The 15,803-nt window shown below is 33.5% G+C and overlaps 1 protein-coding gene across 1 annotated transcript; it reads left to right on the top strand.

The window, feature by feature from the left end:
* Positions 1 to 11,819: 11,819 nt before the first annotated feature.
* LOC146939510 (uncharacterized) lies at positions 11,820 to 12,742 on the top strand. The gene is made up of 2 exons (XM_085753149.1): positions 11,820 to 12,193; positions 12,318 to 12,742. Exons 1-2 carry the CDS (start codon positions 11,928 to 11,930, stop codon positions 12,667 to 12,669), a joined length of 618 nt encoding a protein of 205 aa, XP_085609275.1. The 5' UTR covers positions 11,820 to 11,927; the 3' UTR covers positions 12,670 to 12,742.
* Positions 12,743 to 15,803: the final 3,061 nt, after the last annotated feature.

Consider the following 15,803-nt stretch of genomic DNA (forward strand, 5'->3'; position numbering starts at 1 on the left):
AGAGATCAATTCCAGAGTATTTTCCAGAGGCCTCTCTACAGAGTACAGCTTCTATCTGTCATTCCGCAATTCTTACTGGAATACCACAAATACTTGACCTGATTTCAATTCCTGTAAATGGCTCAAGTCTCATTTCTTCTCTGGTCTTCCCTTCCAGTTCGGGATAAATCAACACCATCTGACTTTCTTCAGTTATAGACGCAGCTTTGTCATAAACCTTAGCCCTCACCCAGAAGTGTCTTACCAATGCTTCGTATGTTGGTCCATTCAACATCTTGAAGTAATGCGTAAGTTCCTGCTTTTCATAGTAGCTTCTGATCCAACACTCATGGAAGGCGAGTGATTCAAAATCCACCGGATTTTCTATTTGAACCTGTAGTTCCCATTCTTCCAATTTCATGCTTCTTCCTTTGTAGTCAAATTCAGGGACCATCCGTGAAGTAGATACTGAAACTTCTCGTTTCGAGCTTGATGATGCCATTTGATGATTGACGAAGATTTGAAGAAGATGAAGATTTTAGGGTTCTAAGGTTGAGAGAATGCGCTTACTTCGCAAGAGGTTTGAGAGCAAATGTGTTTGTTGTGAGTGAGAGTGTGTGAATTGTCAAAGTGTTAAAAGTAAAACGATTGCAATTCAAAAGAGACAAACAAACATAACATTAATGACAAAATTGGGGGCGCGTGAAAAGTACTTTCAAAGTTTTTAAATCATCATTGCCCTTTTAGTTATACACCAACACATACAGGCCACGTAAGAAGTTCACAGAGTAACTACCAAGTTAGTGGGCCAGAAGTTACTTTTTAAAAGGTGACTTCCAACGTTTCCACTAATTCAACTATTCAGAAGCAATAAATCCAGCTTCTGGACTTCAGATGCTGACGTCATCATCAGAAGCGAGTTTTCCTCAGAACCTCAATAAAGAGCTTCTGATGGACTACCGCTTCTGAACTAACTTCAGAACCTAAAATCCTATTCAGGAGCAAGCAAGCATTTAATCAGATACAAAGTGCATGTTCAAATTTTTCTTTATAAAATCAAATCTTTCAACAGTTAAAGGCTTAGTAAATATATCAGCCCATTGATTTTCAGTATCAATGAATTGTATATCTAAAATTCCTTTCTGAACATAATCTCTGATAAAATGGTGTTTGATTTCAATGTGCTTAGCTCTTGAATGCAAAATTGGATTTTTAGACAAGCAAATAGCAGCAGTATTATCACAATAAATGGGAATACTGTTAGCAGTTATCTGATAATCTTCCAACTAATGTTTCATCCAAAGTAGTTGTGTACAACAACTTGCAGCTGAAATGTATTCTGCTTCTGCTGTAGACATAGCAATAGTTGTTTGTCTTTTGCTAGCCCAGGATATAAGATTATCACCCAAAAATTGACAATTGCCACTGGTTGACTTTCTTTCAATCCTATCACCAGCATAATCAACATCACAGAATCCAATTAGCTTATAATCTAAGGATTTCCTATAAAGGAGTCCAAGATTAGTTGTTCCTTTCAAATACCTGAAGATTCTCTTGACAGCAGTCATATGAGATTCTCTAGGATCTGATTGGAATCTTGCACACAAGCATACACTGAATAAAATATCTGGCCTAGATGCAGTGAGGTATAACAAAGAACCAATCATACCTCTATACAGCTTCTGATCTACTTTAGCTCCTTCATCTTCTTTGCTTAAGTTACACGTAGGGTGCATTGGAGTGTTCATCACTTTACAATCTTCAAGTTTGAACTTCTTCAGAAGCTCCTTTGTGTACTTTGATTGATGAACATAGACTCCATCTTTGCATTGATTGATTTGAATGCCAAGGAAGAACTTCAGCTCTCCCATCATGCTCATTTCAAATTCATCCTGCATTAACTCAGAAAATTCCTTGCAAAGAGATGCATTAGTAGAACCAAATATTATATCATCAACATATATTTGCACAACAAGAATATCTTTCCCAAGGGTCCTTCTGAAGAGTGTAGTATCAACCTGTCCTCTTTTAAAATCATTCTTGATTAAGAAATTACTTAGTCTATCATACCAAGCTCTGGGAGCTTGTTTCAAGCCATATAGTGATTTCTTCAGTTTAAAAACATGGTCAGGATATTTAATATCCTCAAATCCAGGAGGTTGTTTGACATACACTTCTTCTTCTATGACACCATTTAGAAATGCACTCTTGACATCCATTTGATATAATATTATGCCATGATTAACTGCATAGGAAAGAAGTAACCTGATTGCTTCCAATCTTGCAACTGGAGCAAACGTTTCAGTGTAATCAATGCCTTCTTGTTGACTATACCCTTGTGCAACAAGCCTGGCTTTGTTTCTTGTTACTTCACCTTGCTCATTCAGCTTGTTTCTGAATACCCATTTTGTTCCAATAATGTTCTTGTGCTGAGGTTTGGGTACCAGATCCCACACATCATTTCTTTGAAATTGATTCAACTCTTCTTGCATAGCTAGGATCCATCCATCATCTGAAAGTGCTTCATCAACTGTTGTAGGTTCAATCATTGAGATTAGTCCAATCATTGACTCTTCTTGTCTGAAATGTGATCTTGTTCTTCTTGAACTATCTTTGTTTCCAATGATTAGCTCCTCAGGATGTGAAGACTTGTGTTTGAATGTGTTTCTGGGAGGATCTTCTTGATGTGAGCCATCTTGTGCTTCATCAGAAGCAGTTTCATCTTGCGCTTCTGATGTGGGTTCAGCTTCTGGACTATCTTCAGACTCAGCTATCTGATCAGGTTCTGGAGTAGCCTCAAGAACCTGTATCTCTGCAAAACTTTCACCTTGCTTTGAAGTTTTATCTTCAAGCTCCTTGTCATCAAATTTAACGTGCATAGATTCTTCAACACAAAGTGTTTCTGAATTATACACTCTGTATGCCTTTGACCTTTCAGAGTAACCTAAAAAGATTCCTCTTTGGGCCTTGGCATCAAATTTCTTTAGGTAGAGCTTGTTGTTCAGAATGTAACATGTACATCCAAATTGATGAAAGTAAGAGATATTGGGTTTTCTTCCTTTAAAGAGTTCATATGCTGTTTTCTCCAAAAATAGGTCTAATATAGATCCTGTTTTGAACATAGCAAGCTGTATTCACTGCTTCTGCCCAAAAATGTTTTGGTAAATTGTTTTCATGAATCATGGTTCTGGCCATTTCTTGTAAAGTTCTATTCTTTCTCTCTACAACCCCATTTTGTTGTGGTGTTCTAGGAGAAGAGAATTCATGGAAAATTCCATGTTTTTCACAAAAAGCTTCAAATGGCTCATTTTCAAATTCTCCACCATGATCACTTCTGATTTTCAAAATTTTTGATTCTTTTTCAGATTGAATTTGAGTGCAGAAGCTACTGAATACATCACACGCAACATCTTTACTCTTTATGAATTTCACCCAAGTCCATCTGCTGTAATCATCAACAATGACTAATCCATATCTACTTCCATATAAGGATGCAGTACTTACTGGTCCAAATAAATCAATATGGAGTAATTCTAAAGGTCTTGAGGTTGAAACAATGTCTTTGGTTTTAAAAGATGATTTCACAATTTTCCCTCTCTGACATGCACCACAGAGTGCATCTGAATGATAGTCAATGTCTGGTAGCCCTTTCACAAGTTGTAACTTACTAAGCTTAGAGATTAACCTCCAGTTAGCATGTCCCAACCTTCTGTGCCACATCCATTTCTTATCATTCACTGATAGTAGGCACATCACCTTCTGATCAGCCAGTTCAGAAAAATTGATTTTATAGACATTGTCAACTCTCTTTCCTTTGAACACAATGGATTTGTCTTCCTTGTTGATTACTGTACAGTTGGGTTTTTCAAAAAGCACATCATAACCATTATCACAAAATTGACTAATGCTCAAAAGGTTATGTTCAAGACCATCTACCAACCATACATTATTAATTGAGGTAGAGGAATTACCAATAGTTCCTGTACCTATGATCTTGCCTGACTGGTTGCCTCCAAATTTCACATTTCCTCCCTCTTTCATTGTTAGGCTGAGGAACATGGACTTGTCTCCTGTCATGTGTCTTGAGCAACCACTGTCTAGGTACCATGATCTTTGCTTTGGCACTGCTCTTAGACATACCTGCATCATTGACATTTTTAGATTTAGGTACCCATTGTTCTATGGGTCCTGGAAGGTTAGTACTTAAGGCTTTACTCTTCACTTCTTGTACCTTGTGCTGTGAGTTGGGTTGCTTCTGATTAACCATCACCTTAGGTTTTGGTACTTCAGAAGCAGTAACTGTCTTCTTCTGAAACTTAGACTTCAGAGCCCCAGATTTTGGTTTCACCAGACTCTGAGGAATAGGTTCTGATCTTTTCAGGATCCTGACCTTTGAAGTCTTGGAATCAGATTTGATCATAGCCTTTGACTTAGAGTTCTTTGGCTTTGAAGTAATCTTAGCCTTAGGACTAGAAGCTTCAGGTTCTGATTGAACAACAGTTTCCAACTCAGCCCCTTCTGGTACAAAGAATGTTTTCAGACCTTCCTTGATGCATTCACAACAAGATTTTAGATTGGTTTTCTCAAGTTTCACCTCTGGAAAACCAATTCCTCTGCCATTGTTCTTGTAAATGCTATAAATCATAGAAGCCACTCTGCTTCTGTCAATGCCAGATATAATGAAATCTTCAAGAGCAATTTCATGGTTACTTAAAGGTTTTTCATTACACTTTTCTTGTAGCTTCTGACATAAGAACCTGAGCTGGTCTTCATATGTTTTACACATGAAGTCAAAGCCCCTAAGTCCTTGTTCAGATGCTTTCAGATCCAATAGAGTTGATTTTTGCTGTTGTACCAAATCAGCATATTTTTCTTTTAAATCCTTCAACTCATTGGTTCTTACTTCAAAATGTGTAAGAAGTTCTTTAAGAGACTCAACAAGTTCATCTCTGGGAATTTTGGAATATACCTCGTTTTCATCTTCTGAGTCTGAATCTGATCCAGCTTCTGAAGTTGCTGTTGCTACCAACCCAACAGCTACCTTTGCATCTTCATCAGCTTCCTCTTTATCAGATCCAGATTCACTACCCAAATCATCCCAGGTTGCCATTAAACTCTGCTTAATCTGCTTCTTGAGTTTGCTTGGTTTGAATGTAGACCTCTTTGACTTATCCTTTGACTTTTCTCTTTGAAGATCAGGGCATTCAGCAATGAAGTGTCCAGGCTTCTTACAGTTGAAGCATCCCTTCTGATCTTCTTTCTTTGAGCTTCTGGAGTTACCCCTTCTGGAGAGAAACTTTCTGTTCTTCTTGGCCAGATATTGAAGTCTGTTTGAGAGCATGGCCATTTCAGCAGCATCTGGTTCAGAATCTGAACTTGACTGTTCTTCCTCTTCAGATTCAACTACTTTGAGAGCTTTTGATGACTTGCCTTTGGATGGAAGAGCTATTGATTTACTCTTCTTAGTAGTCTCATGTTCATTAAGACTTAACTCATGAACTTTGAGAGAACTAACAAGATCTTCGACACTTAAAGTGTTTAAATCTTTAGCTTCCTCAATGGCAGTCACTTTTGGTCTCCATCTTGCAGGTAAGCTTCTGAGTATCTTGCTTACATGATCAGAAGCAACATAGCTCTTCTTTAGAATCTGTAGCCCAGAAACTAAGGTTTGAAACCTTGAGTACATCTCCTCAATAGTTTCATCATCCTTCATCTTGAATAACTCATACTGATGTACAAGCAGAAGAGCCTTTGCTTCTTTGACCTTCTTGCTCCCTTCATAATTTGAACAGAGAGAAGCAAACATAGCTTTAGTAGTGGATTTGTCACTCATTTTCATGTACTCTGCTTTGGGTATGGCAGTGACAAGAGCTCCTCTGATAATATGATGCTTCTTGTAGAGTTTCCTCAGTTCTGGAGTATGTTTCTTTCTATCCACAGCAGCTCCTTCTTCATCAAGGACTAAATCACCAACACCATCTTCCAGAATATCCCATAATTCTTCATCTAGGCTCATGATGTAACTGTAAAAGTTGGTCTTCCACCAAGAGAACTCTTCAGCATCTCCATTGAACTTTGGAACTTTTCCAACGCTGGTTTTCTTACTATCACTATAATCATGTGAGACATTCTTATAACTAGTATCACTAGGACCAGTAGGAGGAGGAGTAGACATGTTTTTCTCAGATCTTTGACTGTTGCACGGTTAAGTGTTACACAAAAGACCAAGGCTCTAGATACCAATTGAAGGTGAGAAAAAACACAAGAAGGGGGGTTGAATTGTGTTTTGAAAAATTCTTCGTTTCTCCTAAAAACTGAACACACTGATCAGAAGCTAAGTGAGACAGCTTCTGAAGTGATAATCAGAATCTAAATGCAGCGGAATAAAACAGAGAGAGAGAGAAGAAGAACGACACAAAGCAATTATACTGGTTCCTTCCACAATCCGGAAGTAGTCCAGTCCCCCTTGCACTTCCAAGGAGATTTCACTATGAGTAATATCTGATTACAAATGCTCAAGCACACAAGCAAGAGACTTCCAATGCTCAAGCACACAAGCAAGAGACTTCCTTTGCTCAAGAACACAATCAAGAGACTTCCTGCTCAAGCACAACTGCAAGAGACTTCCTAACTAAACAAAATTACACAGAAAATTGTTTAAGGTTGAACACTTGATATACAATCAGAGGTGCTCACAATACAAATCAGATACAGACTCAAATGACTTAAGAATTTCTAAGATATGACTTTTAGACACAGAAATTCTAAGTGAATGCAGAACAATTTCAGCAGAGATTTGGCACTTGTAAAAATGTTATGAGTCTTTCGTTCAGCGTTCATGCATTACCAAAACTCTAATTCTTCACTCCTTTATATAGAGGTGTGAAAGAGACGTTGTGAAATTGCCAGCACACCAAAGAGTCGTTGTTGAAGCTTGATCTTTCACCAATGATCTTTTGCCTGATTTGGTTGTTGTCCTATGAAGAACCAATTTGAAATCCATTCCTTATCCAAAGGAACATATATGCAGGCGAGACCGTATTCTGGAGCTGTTTTCTTGTCTTGTAGCGTGGACAAAAAACAGAGTGGTGGAGAACGTGGTTGTACAATTCGTACAAAGTACAATGTCAACGCTTTCGTCCAAATTGCAAGCACAAGCCTTCAAACACCTTTGAAATGACCGTTGCAAAATTCCACTAATCCTTTGTTTGTGTTTTCGAATCCAATAGACAGCTTTTGCATTGATAATTCTTCAATTCTTGAATCTTTTGCAAATCCAGTTGAGATTCAGCTTCTGGTGAAATAGCTTCTGATGAGGCAGCTTCTGATGATGCAGCTTCTGATGATACAGCTTCTGATGATATGACTTCTGCAGCTTCTGATGATGCAGCTTCTGATGATATGACTTCTGGACTTCTTGTCTTCAGGAGCACTATTCTTACTTCAGAAGCGTCTTAACTTCAGGAGCACTATCCTTACTTCAGAAGCGACTTAACTTCAGGAGCGCTTTTTCCCTTCAGTAACAAGTTGCCTTCAGGAGCGTCCAAGCTTCAAATTTTTGTTGTTTCCTTTGCTCTTTATTTGCTCATTCAGAACCAATGATGATGTAACTTTATAATTATGGTCCTGTACACTTGAACAAATATTAGCTAGTCCAATTTACAATTTTTAATACCTTGTTATCATCAAAACTCTTTAAGGTTCATTGTTAAACACATTTTGTTCCAACATATTTGTTATTGCATTTACTCATCATGAGCATACTACATAATGAGTTATTTAAAGTGTCATAAGATATTTCCATAATTGATTTTACATAGAGAATATTTTTTGAACCAACACAAAGATCAAGATACTTCATTTTATAACACACAAAAAACAGGATTAAATACGTTTTTAGTCCCTATAAATATATCAACTGTTCGTTTTAGTCCCTCTATTTTTTTTTTTTTTGATTTTTAGTCCCCCAAAAGTTTTACATTTCCACTTTTGGTCTCTCTTTTCAAGTAAACTCGCATGTAGAATTTATATTTTTAATCAAATTTTGCCTAAAAGTTTATAGTATCATAAGAATCTCTCAAAAAAATTAGAATTAAAAAAACATGAATTAAATATGAATTTTTATATTTTTTGCAGTTAAAAATTCGCATTTTGTTAAAAAATTCTAATTTTTTTAGAGGGATTTTAATAATATTCTACACATTTTTTGCACAATTTCATTAAAAAATACAAAGATTGCACATGAGTTGACTTAAAAATAGGGATCAAAAGTGATAATTGATAATTTGATAAGAATTAAAAGAAAAATTTAGAGAACAAAAACATATTTAAAAATGATATATTAGTTTTTATAATGGTGCATTAGTTAATTATAAATTTTACTTTTTTTATTTTTTGTGTGTGAGACCAAATAAAATGTCTAAATCCTTGTGCCAAGAATTCCTAAAAAATGGATTCAATTTATATTATAGGATGTGATTTATCAAAGTTGCAATCAAGTCCATTCATTAAAAATCCAATGGTTGACTTGAAAAACTGTGTAACTTTGTCTTTATTTTACAATAGCAAATTATGGTCCAAATTCCTCCTACGTAGGACGTCCCAATGTGCTAAAAAACCAATATATTATCCCCAACACGTAAATCATTATCGACAGATTCGCATTAATCCTTTGCATTTGCATATATGGATGATGGATGATGAGTAACGAGTTCTGGACCCATCTATCGACCGACGTGTGTGGACAAAAAGCATTAATACCTAAACCTAATGGATGATCAATGCTGACTTATAATTTACCGCTGGAGATATCAACAAACAACTTTATTTCGCTTTCTCAATAAAGTTGGTGATGTTCCATTCATTAAATAATTAGAGTTTTAGCTTCTTTAGTCTTATTTGTTTAAAAGATAAAAGTATTTTTTAGCAAAAAAAAAATTCAACAAACTAACTTCAATTTGAACTATCATCGAAAAAAATACAGTTAAGTCTCTTAACAATAATTGAAAGGAGACGATTTGAAGTTCTTAAAGAAAAAAAAGAGACAATTTAATCTCTATAACACAGAAGTTTTAACCAAACAATTGAGCTCAAGTAATTAACGAGTTTAACCAAAGACGAATTGTTTAGAGAATTTGAGTTTGGCTTATAGATGAAACAATTATTAATCAACTTTACTTATCTTCCTATCGAACCTCGGATTATCAAGTTTCTTTCGCCAGAGAACATAAGAGTTAACACCCAAAAAATTCTCTAAAGAATATTTTCTTGAATAAATCAAACAATTTGTTTCTTTAGTATTCAAACAATCAACGCCTACCTATGTATGTTTTCATATTTATAAGTTAATTTAAGCGTTAAATTTAACAAACACTACAAATTTAATCAGATAGTTAATCTACTATAGTTTATTATCTATCCATTATAACTTCATTCGTTATAAGCTAGCTTATCAGCAGTATTTTTTTACCAAACTGATAAAAAATAATAAAGTCAACACAAAATTCAAATTGTTTATTGGCCTATTGATCGTTTTAGATGTTGGCCGAATGTTGTTTTAAAAGCCTCAACACAAAATTTTGGTACAAATTCTAAAACACGTTATTTAGAAAATAAAGGGGACTTAGTTTGTTTACATAAGTACGAGTTTGCCACTTAAAAGTGCATGTAATGGAATTTTGGTTTAGAAGAAGATGGTGGGAAGAAAACATGGGAACAAAAAGGACGTGTGTGGGGCTGTTATTGCCATGAAAAGGAGGATAAAGCGTGTTTAATGGTTTGTTTGTCCGTTGGATTATTCAAAATTGGAAAGAAATTAGTTCAACTCTACTCAGTGGGCGCCGCGAAGCATGCATGAATACAGTTGGTTGGTTGAATATCCATCCACCCAATTGGATTGGAATTGGTTACGATGATGAAAATGAATTGAGCCACAAACAGCTAAGGTTGCACATTTCCTTGTCAACACTTTTCGACCTTATCCATCCATCCATCCACACTCCTTGGGACCTTCCCTCTCCCACGCGCTCTTCCATTGCCCACTTGTATCATCCTCTCACACACGTCCTTAAGGGCACAAGTTAACATTTCCCTTTTTTAATACTCTCTCCGGTCCTTATTATAAGAAAAAGTTGACTTTTTAGGTTCATTGTATAAGTGATGTATCTAGTCTATATTTATAACAAGATACATTAATTATTCTATGAACCAAAAAAGTCAACTGTTTCTTATAATAAGGACCGGAGGGAGTATATATGGATCTTGGTAACCAAACCAGTGTTCTTGGGGGCACTGTTTAAGGAATTCAAAAGTAAAAAAATTGTCTTAGAAATATACTCCCTCTGGTCCTTATTATAAGAAACAATTGATTTTTTTGGTTCATTGTATAAGTGATGTATCTAGTCTATATTTACACTAAGATACATTAATTATTATATGAACCTAAAAAGTCAATTTTTTCTTATAATAAGGACCGAAGGGAGTAAATTGTTACTTTTGACCAATTAATTATTACACTATTTTTTAATAAAATCTTGTACTTCTTTTAACTGCTTAACCAATGCTCCAGGAGCACTGGTCGACATCTTTCTAAATATATTCTACATAGTTCTTTTAAGCAATATGCATAGTTAGACTTAGGCTTAATTTCTTTAAGATAAAAATAAATTCATTAAACCATGCATTTTGCCTTAAAAAAACTACATAGAATATAGTCAACTTTTATTCCATGCATTTCCAATAAACAGCTAAACCATGCATTTTTATGTGTCTCAGGATATTGGTTAACATTTTCCTTAATATATATATCAAATAACTATGCATTTTCAACTTTTATTTAATATATATATTAAGGAAAATGTTAACCAATATCCTGAGACACAGGTTAAAGAAACAAATGTAATAGGTATTAAATGAAAATTGTGCAGTCAATTATTAAAAATTAAAAAGTGTCATTTTCAATTTTAAATTTTCTCTTTTAACTTCTTTAACTACTCTTTGATGACATTGGTTAACATGACTTATATATTAATGAGTATTTAAAAAAATGTTGAAAAGAGACCGTCCACACAACTTCTCATTTCTTAAGTACAAACGTGGTTGCTGATGTTGCAAAACCATATCAATCAATTATCTTACATTCTCAGTATCTTGAAAAGACCTGCGTAAAAAAAATACATAATCCTAAAATGATCATGGAATTGGAAAATGTTAATGAACTTCAACTTTCTCACCTCTATTTTCCATAATTTTTTTCAACAACTATGCAATCTTGCATGAGATCTGATACGTTAATGAAGTATAATATTTTTTTTTAAAGATGCATAATAATTTTTGTCCTCTAATGGTATTTTGATTCTTACTTACATAGTAGAATTTAAATGAGGAATTATGTAAGCGAAATTCTACCATTAAAACTAATAAGATAAGATTAGATTAGATTAAACTTTACAACTTTTTTCTTCAAAAAAGAATGTTTTGATGGTACGATAATAACTTGGTAGTGGGTAGAGGGACGTGTCAAGTTACAAGTCAAGAATAAGCATAAACATAAAGGGTGAGTCAAAAAATAAATAAAGGGGGCACCATATTTAGCTAGGTAAAAGGATAACACTAAATAGTTACCCAAAATAAAGGGATAACACTAATTGGGTGGGTCTCAAGAGAGACAAGATAAATCATATATTCGGATAAAGCCGAATCTTACTATTTCTTTCCAAAGAAGAATATCAACATTAAAGTATGTGATAATACTAAATTGAAAATAAATGTTAGTCTTATCCACCACCTCATACCTTCTTTTTTTTCTTATATATACACAATTTACATTCCAGACATTCCCCAAACTATATCACCTCATTTTATTTTCCTAGACAAATTAAAGTGCATGTGTTTGTAATTGTTGCTTGTGGAATTATAGTTATTGTTATCTTGAAGATATCTAATTAGAGATGGAACAAAAAATGAACAATCCTATGATTGAATCACCAAAGAAAAGACCATTTCATGAAGACTATGATGATATTATAGATGGTTCTTTCTTCTCTTCTGATTCTGAAGTTTCAAATGGTAATTCATCATCAGAATTATCAGAATCTGATTCATTTGAAGATGTTACTTCACCTACTTCATCTTCTTCATCCTCATCTACTCATCAACTTGAAGCAGCTGATCCATTAAGTGATATGTCTTCTTTGTTTCAACAACTTCCAATCAAGTAAGTTTTTTTGTCCATCAATTTTTATAGCTTTTTTTAATGGGTTTTGCTTTTTCTTTTCATATTTGTTTTTGGGCTATTCTATTTTCTTATGAGTATGCTAAAGTTTGTGTCTTTTCTATAGGAGGGGACTTTCAAAATTCTACCAAGGAAAATCACAATCTTTTACTTCATTAACAAATGTGAAGAGTTTGGAGGATCTTGCAAAGCCAGAGAGTCCTTACAACAAGAGGTTGAAGTCATGTAGAAGCTATGGAGGGTTTTATGAGAGCCGAGAATCAAGTTTTAAATCTATGTCAAGGCTTGTTTCTAAGAGGGGGGTGAATTCAGCAAGTTCAAGGGGTTCATGTTCTTCTTTGAATGCAAGAAAGGGAAGTGGAAGTAACTTTATGGGTAGTAGGCCACCAATTCATCCTCATAATAGATCATCTACTAGCACCAACAATATCTCTAATCAAACTGCTTTGTTTGCTTGAAAGGGATTATGTGATGTTTTTTGTTTAATCAAATTTTTGGATGTTGTTAATTTATGGAGCTGTGATTTGCGGATATCTTGTAGTGTAAGGTTAATCACTAATTAGTTTTGATGAATGAAATCACTAATTAGTTTTGATGAATGAAAAGTGTTGGAGAGAGGGAAATGAAATGAAAAGAAAATGAAATTAGTTTTTTAAATTGGAATAGACATATATGCTTCATGTTAAAATTCGAAAGAAATCAACATCAGCCAAAATTTGGCGAATGAACTTAGCTTACATGCCAAAAGACTTTGGTTAGGAGTGATCCCTTTACACACCGCCATGGTTGCTACAAACTTTTCATTATTTTTTTCTTCTAAAGACTATTGATAGGATAGGAATTACTGTATCTTTTGAGCTTAATGCCTTGGTGGGATTGAATTTGAAAATTGTGTTATACACTACTAACAAAGCTGAAACACATAAGAAAGAAAAATACGTAAATGTTCATCGACAATTAAATGCCGTTGGTAAAAATTCATCGACAGTTAACTACCGATGGGGTTATATTGATAAATTACTCGTGTTTTTAGCCAAACGTTTATCAGCCAAATGTGTGAATAACATTCTTCATTGAATTTAGCATAGTTTCTAGGAAGTATGCTTCTGGATTTGTAGGGATCTCGGAAATTTTGATAAATATCATGAAAATTATATCAAATAATAAGATATATTTTTTTTGACAAAAAAAATAACATAGATATAAATTTAGATATATTATTGGACAAATGTATAGTAATATAACATAGATTATAAATATTTGAAATAAAAAAGTAATATAACATATATTATTTAAGTATGAATAGTAATATAACATAGATTATAAATATTTGAAAAAAAAAAAGTATAGATTATAAATAAGTTAAATGAGTTCATTGTTAGATATACCCGTTCTTGTTAGTCTTGGATTGTACCGTTGTTGCTTTTGGTGCCCCGTTGGACTTTCTAGCAATTAGTGTTAAAGTTTTGGTAAATAATCATTTATGAGTAGTTGTGTAATGAGTAGTCACAATAGTTCTTAAATATATCAAAATTTTAAAATAGATTATGATTGTGCGTTACGTTAGTTAAAATAGTCTCTTAATATTGACAGTAACCTTTTTTTATAAGGATTGATATGTCAATAAATAAATATGATATATACGATAGTAAGTAAATTTATTGAGGAACTTATATGACAATATTAACATAATATTTTAACGTCATAGACTATTTCGACTAACAGATTATACAATTAGTGACTATTTTAAAATTTTGATGTGTTAAGGGACTATTATACCTATTCATTATACATTCAAGAACGAAAATAACTATTTGTCCGATATTAACTTCTTCGTATGTTATGTAATGATATTGTGAAAGTGTTGTTTTTGAGAATGTTCACTGCCTAGTACTTGATACTTAAGTGTGTTATTGTGACCAAGTGCAATGTCAAGTTTTTCAAATGTCGTGAATTATAACACAGAAATTTATGGAAGAACAATGTCAAGTTTTGCTTTGTGGAGGATAGAAGTCAATGATGTGTTGAAACAAGTTTATGCAAGACGTTTAACAACACATGATATTGATGGACATTAATATAAGGTGTGTTGTGAGATTTATATCAAAGATAGAAGAACTTCCTAAAAAGCTAACATGAAAATTGCACCATCATTTTTATGAGTGATGAAATTTTCGGAGTAATTTAAGTTCAAGTGAAATATATTCTTTATGATAGAGTAGATACGGCAATTCTTCTAAATTGTTATTGGTGAAGTGGATTGAAACATCTTGAGACAAGTCTGGCCTCATTCAAGATGGTAAAAGAAGAGGAAGGTCACTGCTATATTTATTGACCTTTTTTTTTGCACAAAAGAGGACCTAGGCCTAAAAAAAAAGGCAAAACTAAAAAGTTATGGAGATAACTTGGAGAAGACTCCACCACAAAACAACCATATGAATATAAAGACAAACTGTAATTAGCATGTCAATTAATACTTCGATTTTCCTAAGACATTTATTTCTTCATTAAAGGACTAAAAACGAAAAAATATTATAAGGACCAATTACTTACTTAACCTTTTCTATAACTGGAAAAATAAAAGTTAGATTATTCTATAAAAAATAGTACTAAATATTGACTTTTTTGTTTTGTTTTTACCTTTAAAAGTATTCAGTTTTTTTTTTTTTCTATGGAAATAATAGTGTTTTCATACAATGGTGGTGCATTTAATATTCACGAGATCATGTTACTCATGCATTGTTAGGCATATCTCAACTTTAGTTTCTTTCAAACTGGATCAGGCCTAACAACGTCCACCAGGCTTCTCAAAAAAAAATTGAGAATTTCTTTTCACATCCTCCATATTTCTCTCGATATCCATTTAGTCCATTTTATCCGGTTTGAATTTTATATTCCGAAACATATTTGACGTTTTTTGAATTATAAAATTCATACTGTATTTATCCAGATTCGATTAAATTTATTAAAATGATATAATTTAAAATGAACAACAAAATCTATTAATGGAACACAATTTTATAATACATTAACATCATCGTCAAAATTTGAGGAACATTAGGTAGTGACAGATCCCAAACCTTGGTCTACGAATCCAAAATTAGAAGTTTTTTATAGGAAAAAAATAAAATATTGACTTTAAAAAGTTGAATGCACAACTTTTAAGACAATTATTTATATTTTAAATTTCTTAGCATGTGCCCTTGGGGCACATGTTACCGTTGAACTTTTGAGTTCTTGAGCTAGTGGTGAAAAAGAAAATTCAGGTGCTAAAAATGCAAAATATATAGGGGTATATTTGCATCTTTTAAGAGTTCAAGGGATTCTGTTGAACCCCTCAAAAGGGCTAACTACTCACGTATGACTATGAGTACGATGATGATTGCTATCATACGGATAGCCGGATAAGTGGTTATGATGATTGTCCCTTGAACAAGATCATAAGTATAATGTTCAATTCTAACATGAACGGTCTTCCAAATCCAACAAGTTTTGCTACGACCTGAATGGTTTTACAAGTCCTTAATGTACTCTACAATATAATTATTTGCACTTCGCAATATGCCAATATGAATGTTTTTAACTTGTTTTT

Source organism: Medicago sativa, chromosome 3 (genome assembly GCF_051527215.1).
Source record: "Medicago sativa cultivar Bolivia chromosome 3, Bolivia_mono, whole genome shotgun sequence".
NCBI lineage: Eukaryota > Viridiplantae > Streptophyta > Magnoliopsida > Fabales > Fabaceae > Medicago > Medicago sativa.